Source organism: Hyla sarda, chromosome 2, assembly GCF_029499605.1.
Source record: "Hyla sarda isolate aHylSar1 chromosome 2, aHylSar1.hap1, whole genome shotgun sequence".
NCBI classification, from domain to species: Eukaryota; Metazoa; Chordata; class Amphibia; order Anura; family Hylidae; genus Hyla; species Hyla sarda.
Genome location: NC_079190.1, coordinates 86,364,866 through 86,380,395, shown reverse-complemented (window position 1 = coordinate 86,380,395; position 15,530 = coordinate 86,364,866). Strand labels below are relative to the sequence as shown.

General features: G+C 40.6%; 1 protein-coding gene across 9 annotated transcripts in view; it reads left to right on the top strand.

The window, feature by feature from the left end:
* BAZ2A (bromodomain adjacent to zinc finger domain 2A) overlaps positions 1–15,530 on the top strand; it is a 97,684-nt gene that overhangs the window by 68,757 nt on the left and 13,397 nt on the right. For 8 of the 9 annotated variants that reach the window (XR_008889637.1, XR_008889635.1, XR_008889636.1 and 5 more), the window contains exons 17-26: positions 3,734–3,890; positions 4,181–4,243; positions 4,918–5,062; positions 8,388–8,884; positions 9,939–10,140; positions 11,735–11,890; positions 12,004–12,164; positions 14,620–14,897; positions 15,008–15,140; positions 15,254–15,400. Coding sequence is in view for 5 of the 9 variants with exons in the window: in XM_056562414.1 (XP_056418389.1) it covers positions 3,734–3,890; positions 4,181–4,243; positions 4,918–5,062; positions 8,388–8,884; positions 9,939–10,140; positions 11,735–11,890; positions 12,004–12,164; positions 14,620–14,897; positions 15,008–15,140; positions 15,254–15,400 (1,939 nt within the window). In the remaining 4 variants the exon portion in view is untranslated. The remainder of the gene's footprint in view (positions 1–3,733; positions 3,891–4,180; positions 4,244–4,917; positions 5,063–8,387; positions 8,885–9,938; positions 10,141–11,734; positions 11,891–12,003; positions 12,165–14,619; positions 14,898–15,007; positions 15,141–15,253; positions 15,401–15,530) is intronic. The other variant, XM_056562415.1, reaches the window with a different exon arrangement.

Below are 15,530 nucleotides of genomic sequence, written 5' to 3'. Positions count from 1 at the left end.
CTTTTCTCTGGGGGTTGTTTTTCTGGAAGGATTAGGATTTTTTTTATAGAAAAAATTAAAAAATTTATTCAACTTTCTGGCACCAGATAATTAAAAAAAAAAAAAATTCCACCAGAGTACCACTTTAAACTAAACAATTTCGATCTCTTTGTACTTATTATGGTACGAAAAAAAACACTTTCTACATAGTTTTTTCTTCTTTATGAAGTTAGCTTAATTTCTCTTCTATTACAGTCTGACAGTGGTTCTCAGCCTGGGGTACAAATATCCCCAGGGGTACTTAGCAGGGGTACTTGAAAAAAAAAAAAAACAGTTATGGCAGCCACAGCAACTAGTTACTGGTCTGGGACACTTAAAAGAAATGGTAGGCTGACGTCACTGCACCGAGGAGCGGAGCAGGAGGACAGCAAAGGAGAAGCGTGGGCACTGGGCTGCTGTGGGCAGTAACTACCATCAGCTTTGTTGCTCCACTGCAGACCAGGGACCTACTGCTATGAGCCATAAAAATAGGTCCCCAGATCAGAGGAGCAGTGAAGCAACAAAGCGGGACAGTATGGTGGCCTACAACTATATATTGGGGCCTACAGCTATATTTGCGGGCACAGAGGGGGGGGGGGGGGCCTAACAACTTTATAAGGGTGTAAAGTGGGTACTATTACTGTATGTGACAAAAAACATGGGGAGTTGGTAAATAGGTGGGTATTGTGCTGCAGAAAGAAGCCTAAAATGTTTGTTTACCTGGTTCTGTGGAGAAGTCTTGTATGGGAGAAATAATCTTAATCGCGGTCTAGGCCAAATAGTGAAGAAAAGAAAAGTAAACCATTCCAGTTAGAGAAGATTTCACCTGTAAATCGGGGGAGTGGGGAGATAGGGAGAAGAACAGGGGACCTGTTATAGAAGAAAGTAAAGCATATGAATTATACTATAATCATTACAAAATGTCTCTAATATGGGGGTACAATGTTTTGGGAATAGGCTGTCAAGGGGTATTCAGGCAAAAAAGGTTGAGAACTACTGGTCTATGAAATCGGTGCATTTCCAAGCGGTCCTAATGCCACCGATTCAACATAATGTGCGGAATGTCCGCCAGTATTATCTGGCGGACATTTCGCATATTTTACGCGATGTAAACATGGCCTTATCTTTCTCTGAGTAGTAGCTAAATGGTAAGAAATGTGTAATGAAGACTATATAAAAATGGCTTCATTTTATATTTAGGAAATCAACAATAAAAAACTGTCCAAAAGTGTCTAAAGCATTTAAAGTTTTACTGTGTAAAAGTTTGGATCAGTTGGTCTGGATGCTACAACTTCTACTGATCTCTTAAATGAGCATAGAGAAGCATGCAGCTAAGCTCATCTCTCTTTCTCAGACCCTAACTGATCAAACTTTTGACAGGTTTATTTACATGCAAGACAAAACTTTAAAGGGGTTCTCCGGTGCTTAAACATCTTATCCCCTATCCTGTAGTCGCCCGTAATCAGACCCGGAGCGAACACGCTCCGGGGACTGATTACAAACGGGGTGCCGCGTGCATGATCCCGGGGGTCCCCAGCGGCGGGAATCCCGCGATCAGGCATCTTATCCCCTATCTTTTGGATAGGGGGTAAGATGTTTAAAGGGGTACTCCGGTGAAAACCTTTTTTCTTTTAAATCAACTGGTGGCAGAAAGTTAAACATATTTGTAAATTACTTCTATTAAAAAATATTAATCCTTCCAGTACTTATTAGCTGCTGAATGCTACAGAGGAAATTCCTTTCTTTTTGGAACACTGATGACATCACGAGCACAGTGCTCTCTGCTGACATCTCTGTCCATTTTAGCAACCATGCATAGCAGATGTATGCTGAGGGCAGCATGATGGCTCAGTGGTTAGCACTGCTGCCTTGCAGTGCCGGGGACTTGGGTTCAAATCCCACTAGGGAAAACAATAAATAAAACGTTATTATTATTATAATAACGTCAGCAGAGAGAACTGTGCTCGTGATGTCATCAGAGAGCATTCCAAAAAGAAAATAATTTCCTCTGTAGTATTCAGCAGCTAATAAGTACAGGAAGGATTAAGATTTTTTAATAGAAGTCATTTACAAATATGTTTAACTTTCTGCCACCAGTTGATTTAAAAGAAAAAAGGTTTTCACCGGAGTACCCCTTTAACCCCTTAAGGACGCAGGACGTAAATGTACATTTACGTCCTAAGCATAACCGCGGGCATCGGAGCGATGCCCGTGTCATGCGCGGCTGATCCCGGCTGCTGATCGCAGCCAGGGACCCGCCGGCAATGGCCGACGCCCGCGATCTCGCGGGCGTCCGCCATTAACCCCTCAGGTGCCGGGATCAATACAGATCCCGGCATCTGCGGCAGTGCGCGATTTGAATGAATGATCAGATCGCCCGCATCGCTGCTGCGGGGATCCGATCATTCATAACGCCGCACGGAGGTCCCCTCTCCTTTCTCCGTCCGGCTCCCGGCGTCTCCTGCTCTGGTCTGTGATCGAGCAGACCAGAGCAGGAGATGACCGATAATACTGATCTGTTCTATGTCCTATACATAGAACAGATCAGTATTAGCAATCATGGTATTGCTATGAATAGTCCCCTATGGGGACTATTCAAGTGTAAAAAAAAATGTAAAAGTAAAAGTAAAAAAAAAGTGAAAAATCCCCTCCCCCAATAAAAAAGTAAAACGTCCGTTTTTTCCTATTTTACCCCCAAAAAGCGTAAAAATGTTTTTTTTTATAGACATATTTGGTATTGCCGCGTGCGTAAATGTCCGAACTATTAAAATAAAATGTTAATGATCCCGTACGGTTAACGGCGTGAACGAAAAAAAAAAAAGTCCCAAATTCCTACTTTTTTAATACAATTTATTTTAAAAAAATTATAAAAAATGTATTAAAAGTTTTTTATATGCAAATGTGGTATCAAAAAAAAGTACAGATCATGGCGCAAAAAATGAGCCCCCATACCGCCGCTTATACGGAAAAATAAAAAAGTTATAGGTCATCAAAATAAAGGGATTATAAACGTACTAATTTGGTTAAAAAGTTTGTGATTTTTTTTAAGCGCAACAATAATATAAAAGTATGTAATAATGGGTATCATTTTAATCGTATTGACCCTCAGAATAAAGAACACACATCATTTTTACCATAAATTGTACGGCGTGAAAACGAAACCTTCCAAAATTAGCAAAATTGTGTTTTTCTTTTTAATTTCCCCACAAAAATAGTTTTTTGGTTGCGCCATACATTTTATGATAAGAGTGATGTCATTACAAAGGACAACTGGTCGCGCAAAAAACAAGCCCTCATACTAGTCTGTGGATGAAAATATAAAAGAGTTATGATTTTTAGAAGGCGAGGAGGAAAAAATGAAAACGTAAAAATTAAATTGTCTGAGTCCTTAAGGCCAAAATGGGCTGAGTCCTTAAGGGGTTAAGCACCGGAGAACCCCTTTAACAATTCATGGTATCTAATGCAAAGTGTAAAAAGTATTGTTATTCTTCAATTATCACTTAACGTATGATCATACTTTAAATACCTTTGTACTGTGTTTTTTGTAAACTTGTTGCTATGAAACAACCCCAGTAAAGCTTCTGCCAGTTTATAGTAGTTTAAGGCCTGGTTCCTTCTGCTTTACACTGATTATCTATTTTGTCATTCGCTATATCTAGCCTACACAGATTAACTAGTTTACTATGGTCCACTATAATTTTATCATAATCCACAGGTTAAAGTTCGCATTAGGAAAAAAAACTGGACGAGAGGAACTTCAAGTCAACATTGCAGAGGATTGTCGGACTAGACGCAACACACGGAATAATGAGGAAAACGAAGATGCTGTGGGTAATGAATCTGCTTTACTGAAACCAACGGAGGATGAAAAGGTAAAACCAATGTTGAACATTAAGAAGATTTTTAGAAACCCACACAATTTGTATAGATGATGATGTAACATTCTGAAGAAGGAGAATGCTGCTTTGCCTTCAGATATCAGATGCCCACTTCTCCACATCTTGGATTGAAAGATATTTTCTTCTAGGGTAATAATAGCGAAGGAATAAACCTTGTGGAGGAAGATACATTTTCACAAGCAGTGACATAATGAATTTAGCCATAAACCATAACATTCTACTTTATAAACATTCAGAATTAACTTTTTTTATTTATATTGCAGGAAGAAGTTTCATCTAATGTGAATACTTTGGAATTAGAAAGACAGATAGAAAAACTTACTAAGGTAAAAATGTTATTCCTAAATGAAAAGTTGCTGAACCAGGAGCCTCCCTCCTCTTTAACTCTTTAATAACAAGGAAAGCATTACTTTTTCTTTTTTTTTTTTTCCCTCACCTTTTAAGGGTCATAACAAATTTTATTCATTGATTGCTTTTTTTATTATTTTATTTTTATTTTTTTTTGCATAACCAATTGAATTTTGCATTGGCATCCTTCACTTTACCATAAAGTTTATTGAAAAACGTTGCAGGCACTGAGGCCTAGCAGAGACCAGTTGACACCCCACGATTACATAGAGGGGCTGGTGATCTGTCCACTAGATCCCTAGGATTTCAGCACAGAACTTTTTAAATGTTGCAATCACTATTGAACAGTTAAATGACCGCTTTTCCGATTTTAGTCTTTACCGGCGGATATCAGCTGCAGATAGCAGTCGGCATCCTACAGGTTTGGAACAGATTCCCAAGCTCTGTTCATACTCTCCCAATGCCCAGCTGCTATACATGTAACAGGTTAACTAAATCATTCCCCATCAGAAAATTGAGTAGATCAGCAGGAATTTAACCCCTGTGTTCTCTGCCGGATATGTGTTAAAAAAAAAAAAAAATGTTTTCCACCTGCACTTTTAAATGGTTTTTCTCAGTGTTTTTTTTTTTTATTTGTTACTTTGGCTTATAGCGTCAGATGTTTCTGAGAAAGAAAATTATTAGCTGTTCACAAAGGCTTCGGTGTATGTCTCTGGGTCAGGATCGATTCCGCAGATTCTATTGGATGCTCCCGCGCATAGGTGGCATCTTTGTAGAGGGACTGACAGACAGTACTGGTGAGTACTCAACAGTAAAACCTTATGTTACCCTTCATTTATAATCAGTTAAAGTGCAACTCCACTCCTTTGTGATAGTGAAGACTGATTCCTTGTAATTTTAGAGGATGTGTTACATAGTTTGAATTAAAAGTATTCTATTTTTTTGTTTAACCCCATTAACGACCACGGACGTAAATGTACGTCCTGGTTTGGTGGTACTTCGCGCACCAGGACGTACAGTTATGTCCTGTGTATGACCGCGAGCATCGGAGCGGTGCTCGCGTCATACATGGCAGGTTTCATACATGGCTATCAGCAGCCGGGGACCCGCCGGTAATGGCCAAAATCCGCCATTGTGCGGATGTCCGCCATTAACCCCTCAGATGCCGTGATCAGTACAGATCACAGCATCTGCGGCAATGCTCAAGTTAAAATAGATGATCGGATTGCCCACAGCACTGCTGCAGCGATCCGATCATCTGTAATGGTGGACAGAGGTCCCCTCACCTGCCTCCCTCCGTCTTCCGGCGTCTCCTGCTCTGGTCTGAGATTGAGCAGACCAGGGCAGAAGATCACCCATAATACTGAGCAGTGCTGTGTCCTATGCATAGCACTGAACAGTATTAGCTATCAAATGATTGCTATAGATAGTCCCCTATGGGGACATAAGTGTGTAAAAAAAAAAAAAGTTGAAAAAAATTTAATGTGGATTAAATGTGGATCCTGTGGATTGGGGATAAGTTTTATTTTTCGCCGGAGATCTTCTTTTAAATAAGATTTCTTTTGTCTTTGGGGCCTTAAATGGGCACTGTCAGATACAAAACTTTTCATATGTTGTAAAGCATGCAAAACCAATAGGTTTTGCAATTGCTTTCATTAGAACATTTTCAGTATTTCATACTGAAAAAGCCAGTCAAATAACTCCCTTTGAGAGGAATTCTGACTAGTGAGCTAAATTAAATGTGTAATAAAAAAAATAAAGGTGCTAGACACATAAAAATTGGATGTACATGGTCAGGAGTAGGTACTGAGTGATATATTAAATTTTTTTTTTTGTGTTTCGTCATTTAGTTTACATCGCGCTCTGCAACTTTAAAAACCTACGCATCAAATATGTGCAGAATACTGTGTGTGAATACACACTAAAGGAGATATCTCATTTTCAAAAAAATTATCTCCACAATGCCCAGACGGCGTGCAAAAAAATAAAAATAAATAGGACTCCGCTGCTGCTGGTGTCCCTGTATCTGGCTCCGCTCTTCTGCCGCCGTCTTCATCCTCGTCTGCCGTGGTTATTGTGTCACAATGCCCTGACCGCAGCAATGTTGTCTAGTCTGAGTCACACTGCCGCTCACCTGCTGCCGGCCGAGGTGGGACATTGCTGTGGGTGGTGATTTGTTGCTAGGCATTGCATTTTATGCGTTTTACACCACTCGACGTAGAATAAAAATAACTTTACAGGTTTATCCTTTGGGTCAATACAATGACAGTAATACCAACTTTTATATAGGTTTTTTTTTTTTTTAACCACATTGCCCTAATTAAAAAGCAGATAAAAAATTAATAAATGCAGCAATCATGGTGTTATAACATAATGCAGACAAGCAATGTATCCAGCCAGGCTGCACAACACGGTTGGATAAAAGGATACCCATGGCAAGCCTGGAGACTTCACAAGAACCCCCAGCTGCCATAGAAACCAGAGCTGGGGATCACAGGAGCCTGGAATGCTCGAGCCTGGAGCCTCGATGCTGGAAGTAAGAATAATTTTTTACATGCAGTTGTCATGATTTGACCACGGCACGTGAAGGGTTAAACTACCCGCTACTGGTAGTTACAGCGGGAGCCTGGCTATCATACTAACAGCAGAGCTCCTGCGATCTTTACACGTACCCTTATAAAAATTGGCGTCTGTACTGTAAGATAACAACATCAATGTTGTTACTTATCAGGTGACACATGTTAATATATTGCCACATGTTTAATTTAATTCTGTACACCGGGTGTGATAAGCCTTAAAAATTAAAGGGGAGATTTATTGTGTTGTCTATAGTAAGATTCTCTTTGTTGCCCATAGCAACCAATCACAGCTTAGCTTTCATTTCTCATATTGCTCTGGTTCTGATTAAGACACACACAGACCCCTTAAGGACTCGGGGTTTTTCCGTTTTTGCATTTTCGTTTTTTTTCCTCCTTACCTTAAAAAAAATTATAATTTTTTCAATTTTGGACCTAAAAATCCGTATGAAGGCTTATCTTTTGCACCACCAATTCTACTTTGTAATGACTTCAGTCATTTTCCCCAAAAATCGACGGCGAAACAGAAAAAAAAATCATTGTGAGTCAAAATTGGAAAAAAACACACCATTTTGTAACTTTTGGGGGCTTTCGTTTCTACACAGTAAATTTTTCGGTAAAAATGACACCTTATCATTATTCTGTAGGTCCATATGATTAAAATGATCCCCTACTTATATAGGTTTGATTTTGTCGTACTTCTGGAAAATATCATAACTACATGCAGGAAAATTTATACGTTTTAAAATTGTCATCTTCTGACACCTATAACTTTTGTATTTTTCCGCGGTATGAGGGCTCATTTTTTGCACCATAATCTGAAGTTTTTAGCTGTACCCTTTTTGTATTCATAGGACTTATTGGTTGCTTTTTATAAATTTTTTTCATGATATTGAAGGTGACCAAAAGTACACTATTTTTGACTTTGAAATTTTTTTGCGCGTACGCCATTGACCGTGCGGTTTAATTAACAATATATTTTTATAATTCGGACATTTCCACATGCGGCGATACCACATATGTTTATTTTTATTTACAGTTTTTTTTTTTTTTTTTTTTAATGGGAAAAGGGTGGTGATTCAAACTTTTATTAGGGAAGGGGTTAAATGACCTTCACTTTTTTTTTTTTTTCACTTTTATTTCAATTTCACTTTTAGTCCCATAGGGTGCCATAACACTGCACACACTGATCTTTTACATTGATCAATGGTTTCTCATAGGAAACCATTGATCAATGATTCTGCCACTTGACTGCTCATGCCTGGATCTCAGGCACTGAGCAGTCATTCGGCAATCGGACACCAGGAGGCAAGGTAAGGGACCCTCCTGCTGTGTCACAGCTGTTGGGGATGCCGTGATTTCGCCGCGGACATCCCGAACTGCCCCCTGAGCTAACCGGAATCAATTTACTTTCACTTTAGACGCAGCGTTCCACTTTGAACGCCGCGTCTAAAGGGTTAATAGCGCATGGCACTGTGATCCGTGGCCCCGCGTTATAGCACAAAACATGCTGACACATCCTGATTTATCGATTATTCTTTTCCAGTTATGACTTCATATACTCCGCAAACTGAACTTCCCGAATCTTTGGGGATGAAGAATGAAGAGAAAGAAGGGACAGAAGACAAATTTTTTTGTTCATTTAATCGTTCGCGAGGTCGACCGCGGAAGTCGGAGCATTGCAAATACTGTCAGTGTCTTGGACCACAACAAGCGCCACTAAATGGACTTTTGCAGGCAAATCTTTCTGAAGGCCAACAGGACATAAGCCAGACAACAGTGCTGTCATGGCTGACTCAGTGTCAAACTCCTATTGTGAACAGTGCGGTGTTGACACCAGAGAATAGTCCTCCTCACACTGAGGGAACGTCTACATTTGATATTGGTCCCTGTCCTGGGGCTACGGACACAGATGAAAAGGATAACCGGTTGTTCAACTCACTACTTAGGACTCATTGCACTGAAAATTTCCCAAACCTCAATTCACAGTCAAACACCCTGCTTTCCCCATCTTCTCTCGCTGCAACTACAGAGCCTGTACAGGTAATGTTATTGTTATGAAGGTTGTACTTTTATCAAACATTTTTATCACCAGGATCGCTTTTATTATGTTTTTCTCCAGATAATGAACTAGGGTCTCAGGAGGGGAGACCTGGTCGATCAAAACTTTTGACACCTATATGGGCAACTTGCCAAAAGTTTTTTATGTTTAATGACATTGACCCTTATGTCTGGCCTGCGCTGGGGCACATGAGCGCTCACTCATTCTGTAAACTTCATAATTTTCGGCTACACAGGGGAGATTTAACAAAACCTGTCCAGAGGAAAAGTTGCTGAGTTGCCCATGGCAATCAATCAGATCGTTTCTTTCATTTTGCAGAGACCTTGTTAAAAATGAAAGAAGCGATCTGATTGGTTGCTATGGGCAACTCAGTAACTTTTCCTCTGGACAGGTTTTGATAAATGTCCCACTACCTGTTTACACAGGGCCTATAACAGTGTTTCCCAACCAGGGTGCCTCCAGCTGTTGCAAAACTACAACTCCCAGCCTTTGGCTGTCCGAGCATGCTGGGAGTTGTAGTTTTGCAGCAGCTGGAGGCACCCTGGTTTGGAAACACTGGCCTATAACAATGACTAAATGGGTGTTCCTCATAGGATTTCAGTATATTACGTTTTTTATTTATTTATTTATTTATTTTTTTAACTAGTGATGAGTCACATGATCATTTATCTTTTTAATGTTCTCTTAAATTCAATTTAAGAGGTTTAAAGTCAGTGTTTAAGACAGAACATTAAAAAGAGAAATGATCATGTGACTTATCATTAGTTAAAAAAAATAAAAAAAAATGTAATATACTGAAATCCTATGTTAAAAAGAAATGTCGCCAGGATAATTGTCCCATGCTACACTGCCTTTAAAATCCATAGTATGCAGATGACACCTGCTTCTCACCAGGTTTCTCCATATTATTTTTGTATATATTGATAAGAAAGAAAGGACACTTTTTTTGCTTATGGTAGAAAATTGAAACATCTCTATTATTCACACATTGGGTTTGCAAGAAACTCTATGATACCATCTTCTTACATTACACAGGGCCGTGGATTGGCAGACGAACAGCATCAATCTGTGGGTTCTCAGCTGCCACCTGTGTCTTCAGTTTGCCAAGTATGTAACAAGCCTGTAAGCAATGCCACCACAGCAATGGAGAAACGAAGAGGGCGGCCATCCGGTAAACTGATAACACAAATAGAGCAAAGATACTTCAGTCAACTGGTAGAAAGGCCCATACCAGAAAGTAAGTTGTTGGTTAATTGAATTTGAATCTAGTGGAACGTAGTTGTTACGCTTAATTTTGTGTAACGGAAGGGTCACACGTGTTGCCTCTGCAGCATGTTTCACGCTGCAATTGCGCCCATGCCGGTCACTAGAGCGAGTTCCCTGCTGCGGCTGGAAAGGTGTGTCTGCCCGTGGCAGCAGATTTCCTACTGCAGATCTGCTACGAGCAGACACACAAGGCTACCCGACTGCAGCGGGAAGCTTACTCTAGTTACTGGCATTGGTGCATCCACAACGTGAAATACCCTGCGGATGCGCTACTTGTGGCCCTACCCTAATAGTTTGAGTGTGTTCAGACATGAAGTTGTCACAGGTAAGTATTTTGACCATATGTGTTGGCTGTAATTCAGTGAAGGTAAAAGTACAGTTTACTTTCAGGAAGTCTTGCACTGTTTAGAGAACTGTATTGTGTGCAACTCCCTCATATTATCCTTATAGCAGAGATGATCTTTAAACAGAGCAGGGGAAGGACATTCTCTATGGTGTCCTTGCACCCCTGAGGTCACATGAATACAGACTATTTTGCATTCACGAAAGCTGATGCCTTGTTTATTAGTTATGTTGGTAATTGACGGAAATTTTGCCTTCCCTGTAACTAACTAAAGATTGCTTTCCCATAAAGCAATTAGTAAGTATAGGTTGGGAACCTGCTTATATGAGAACTGTTTCTCTGCAGATTGTAAGGCCTTAATGTGCTCATACGCAAATTATGGTATTATTATGATGGTGAAACGCATACTCTGCGGGGCAGGCATGCCAGCGTTTTATCTAACATAGGAACAAAGAATACAGCATTTTAAAATACATCTTTCTCTGTTGGACAGGTATATTTTGAGTTTGACCAGCTTTATTCTCATTTGCAAGGGTGATTTCCTGCATAGGATAGAATTTACTCAAATTGGCCATAAGGTCAAATAATAAACATGGAATATCCCATGGGCGTGGCTCCTGTCCAGTAATGGCTACAGTAAGCGGCAAGCACCAATCAGTTAATGTGTTTTAACTGGGAAAATAGGCAATCGTAAAGGATCTGAATCTTGACAAAGGCCAAATTGATGGCTAGAGGACTGGCTGAGGGTCCTGGGCACCCAAGGCACCTTGTTGCTAATCCCAGAGAGAAGCTATAGCAGCACAGATTGCTTAAAACCTTAATACTGGCATCCCTTTACTCAGTCAGCATAGATGCATAGTCACAGACTAGTCCAAACTGCTCATGCCTTGGCTATCTGGGCATGCTGGAAGTTGTAGTTTTTGCAACAACTAGAGGCTCCCTGATTTGGAAAAAAAACTGTTCTAGTGCCTATATAACTTGACCGTAGAGAAAGAAGGTGGCTTATTCTGACGAATTCCACTAGGCTAGGAAAATGTATATTGTTTACCTGGGAAAACAGGATGCACCATAGGAACAAGGAACAAGATCAAAGGTCTCATACATTTGGCTTTAATGTAATCGCTGATTGGTATATATGTGTTTTTGTGTTAGTAGTAGTTAAAAAATATATAACTTAGCTGTCATTATTCAATGACTTTTATTGGCTTTTCTTAATACACAGACATGAAATATGGCTGGTGGTGGATAAAGGACCCAGCTGTGCTGGAGTCATTGCTAAAAGCTCTGCATCCGCGAGGTATCCGTGAAAAATCCTTGCACAAACATCTCACAAAGCATCTTGTGCACCTCAAGGAGATGTGTGCACGGTCAGCCACTGGTAAGAGAGGTTTCTTTTTTAAGCTTTACCATGTAGAAACAACATATAATTCCTGTGCCTCATAAACATATCATTGAAGGTAACTCTCATTTCTGCTTTGTGTGCGCCCCTAGATGGACTCTTTCAGTTCAAACCATCTGAAGGTCACCCTGTGAGTCAGGAAACACTGGACAAATGGTCGGTTGAGCAGTGGACATTCCAGGTGGATCTCTCTGTTCTGCAGTGGGTGGAAGATTTAGAACAGAGGGTCATGATGTCTGACCTGCAACTGCGGGTCAGTCTTGTTTACCATTTATTTTCTTCTATAATTTCTGAGCCTATAAAATTATACATGCTGTTATTAGAGTGTGTGTTTATTTAGTAAATAAAGTTTATTGAATGTAAATAGGTCAAAATACAATACAGTATACTTGCAGTGCAGTTGTCATAATAGTTTTGCAGGTTGTAGAAACTGCTGTGTCCTATTGTACATTTAAAGGGGTTCTCCGGTGCTTAGACATCTTATCCCCTATCCAAAGGATAGGGGATAAGATGCCTGATCGCGGGAGTCCCGCCGCTGGGGACCCCCGTGATCATGCATGCGGCACCCCGTTTATAATCAGTCCCCGGAGCGCCGGGTCTGGTTACCGGCGAACACAGGGCCAACGGCGTGTGACGTCAAGCCTCCGCCCCTGTGTGACGTCACGCTCCGCCCCTCAATGCAAGCCTATGGGAGGCGGCGTGACAGCTATCATGCCCCCTCCCGTAGGCTTGCATTGAGGGGCGGATCGTGACGTCACACTTGGACGGAGTCTTGACGTCACACGCAGTCGGCCCTGTGGTCGCCGGTAATCAGACCCGGAGTGAACATGCTCCAGGGACTGATTATAAACGGGGTGCCGTGTGCAAGATCACAGGGGTCCCCAGCGGCGGGACTCCCGCGATCAGGCATCTTATCTCCTATCCTTTGCATAGGGGATAAGATGTCTAAGCATCGGAGAACCATTTAACCCCTTAAGGACTCAGGGTTTTTCAGTTTTTGCACTTTCGTTTTTTCCTCCTTACCTTTTAAAAATCATAATCCTTTCAATTTTCCACCTAAAAATCCATATTATGGCTTATTTTTTGCGTCACCAATTCTACTTTGCAGTGACATTAGTCATTTTACCCAAAAATTCACGGCGAAACGGAAAAAAAAATCATTGTGCGACAAAATCTAAGAAAAACGCCATTTTGTAACTTTTGGGGGCTTCCGTTTCTACGCAGTGCATATTTCAGTAAAAATGACACCTTATCATTATTCTGTAGGTCCATATGGTTAAAATGATACCCTACTTATATAGGTTTGATTTTGTCGTACTTCTGGAAAAAATCAGAACTACATGCAGGAAAATTTATACGTTTAAAAATGTCATCTTCTGACCCCTATAACTTTTTTTTATTTTTCCACGTACAGGGCGGTATGAGGACTCATTTTTTGCGCCGTGATCTGAAGTTTTTATCGGTACGATTTTGGTTTTGATCTCACTTTTTGATCACTTTTTATTCATTTTTTAATGGTATAAAAAGTGACCAAAAATACGCTTTTTTGGACTTTGCAATTTTTTTGCGCGTACGCCATTGACCGTGCGGTTTAATCAATGATATATTTTTATAGTTTGGACATTTACGCACGCGGCGATACCACATATGTTTATTTTTATTTACACTGTTTAATTTTTTTTATGGGAAAAGGGGGGTTAAATGACCTTTTATTAACACTTAACTTTTTTTTTTTGCAGTGTTATAGGTCCCATAGGGACCTATAACACTGCACACACTGATCTCTTACACAGATCACTGGCGTGTATTAACATGCCTGTGGTCAGTGTTATCGGCGCTTGACTGCTCCTGCCTGGATCTCGGGCACGGAGCAGTCATTCGTCGATCGGACACCGAGGAGACAGGTAAGGGCCATCCCGGTGTCCTGTAAGCTGTTCGGGACGCTGCGATTTCACCGCATTGGTCCCGGATAGCCCGACTGAGCAGCCGGGATACTTTCACTTCAGACGCGGCGGTCAGCTTTGATCGCCGCGTCTGGAGGGTTAATACAGGGCATTACCGCAATCGGTGATGTCCTGTATTAGCCGCCGGGACCGACCCGATATGATGCGGGTACACCGCGTGACCCCGCGGCATATCACGGGAGCCGGCGGAGGACGTAAATGTATGTCCTGTGTCGTTAAGGAGTTAAAGGTCATCAGAAAATAACCTATTGTTTAAATCATGTTTTTACATATTTATTTAAAAACTATGTTTTTCTAATTTTCCATTGTACTGTCTTATGTTTTTAAATAGTCCAGAATGTTGAAGTTTCACTCTGGCCACTAAGCATAATAATAAGCTGACACTTCCTTTTATGTATGGAGAACTTTTTAGTAGTCTTCTCCTTATCACAGACAGGATTACAATGATAAAGGACACCAGTATATAGATAAGATGGGATCTGGGCATTCACAATTGTTGGTCTCAGTTACCCCCTCCATAAACAATAATCTCTGCTCAGGTCACAGCACTTTCCTACAAAACTCTCCAATTGAAGTAATTGTCCTTGGGGCTGCTGTAAAGCATCTCTCTAAATACTGTGCAGGCAATATGCCTGTCCCCATAATAATCTGTGAAGAATTAAATACAATTTTAAATAAAAAAATAGAAACAGATAACAAAAAAGTGCACTTACATATACGTATTACTTTTTACATATTTTACAGGGCTGGTCTCCTCCTAGCTTAGATTCTGTTCGGAGCGACCTTAAATACTTTGAACACAAAGTGGAAGCGTCTGATGATATTCTTGCAAAAGTGAAAAGAGAAGAGGGACGAGCACATAGAGAGCCAGATAATCCACTAGACATAGCTGTGTTGCGGCTTTTGGACATGGAACAGAATGTGGAAAGAAGATATTTAAAGGAACCACTGTGGATATTGAGTGAGGTGCAGCAGGAGAAGATTGTGATCACTGACGCAGAGACATTGTCTACCACTGAAATGTAAGTACACCAATCCTATCCTCATAGACAATATTATGTGCTTACCTACTATTTATCATTTTTACATAAACTCTACTAAATCTGTGCAATGTCTTTTCTGTTTGTGACAGTCAGTACAGCATCACATCACGTCTGCGTTTGTGGCGCCAAACAGTGGAGCGATGCCGGAGTTCAGCTCAGTTGGCTCTCTGTCTGCAGCAGCTCGAGAAGTCCTTAGCTTGGGAGCGTTCGGTGAATAAAGTTGTAAGTGACTGACTGAGTAGCACTCTAGTAGCTTATATTGCTTGAGCTTCAGTTACTTTGTTGCATAGGTCTTCTACTATGGGTTTTCATGAATCTTGTCATTATTCTTACAGACCTGCATTTATTGTCGAAAAGGTGACAATGATGAATGCTTGCTGCTTTGTGATAGCTGTGATCGGGGTTGCCACACTTACTGCCATCGACCACCAATGTTGGAGATTCCAGAAGGGGACTGGTTTTGCCCCACTTGTATCTCTTTGGTATGAGACTTGACAATAAGTAATATTTTTAATCTGAGCCTACTGTTTTTTTTTACACTGGGATATATTGATCAACATTGTAAATATTCTTTTTTTTTAACCTTAAGACAACATTGGGCATACCTGTACA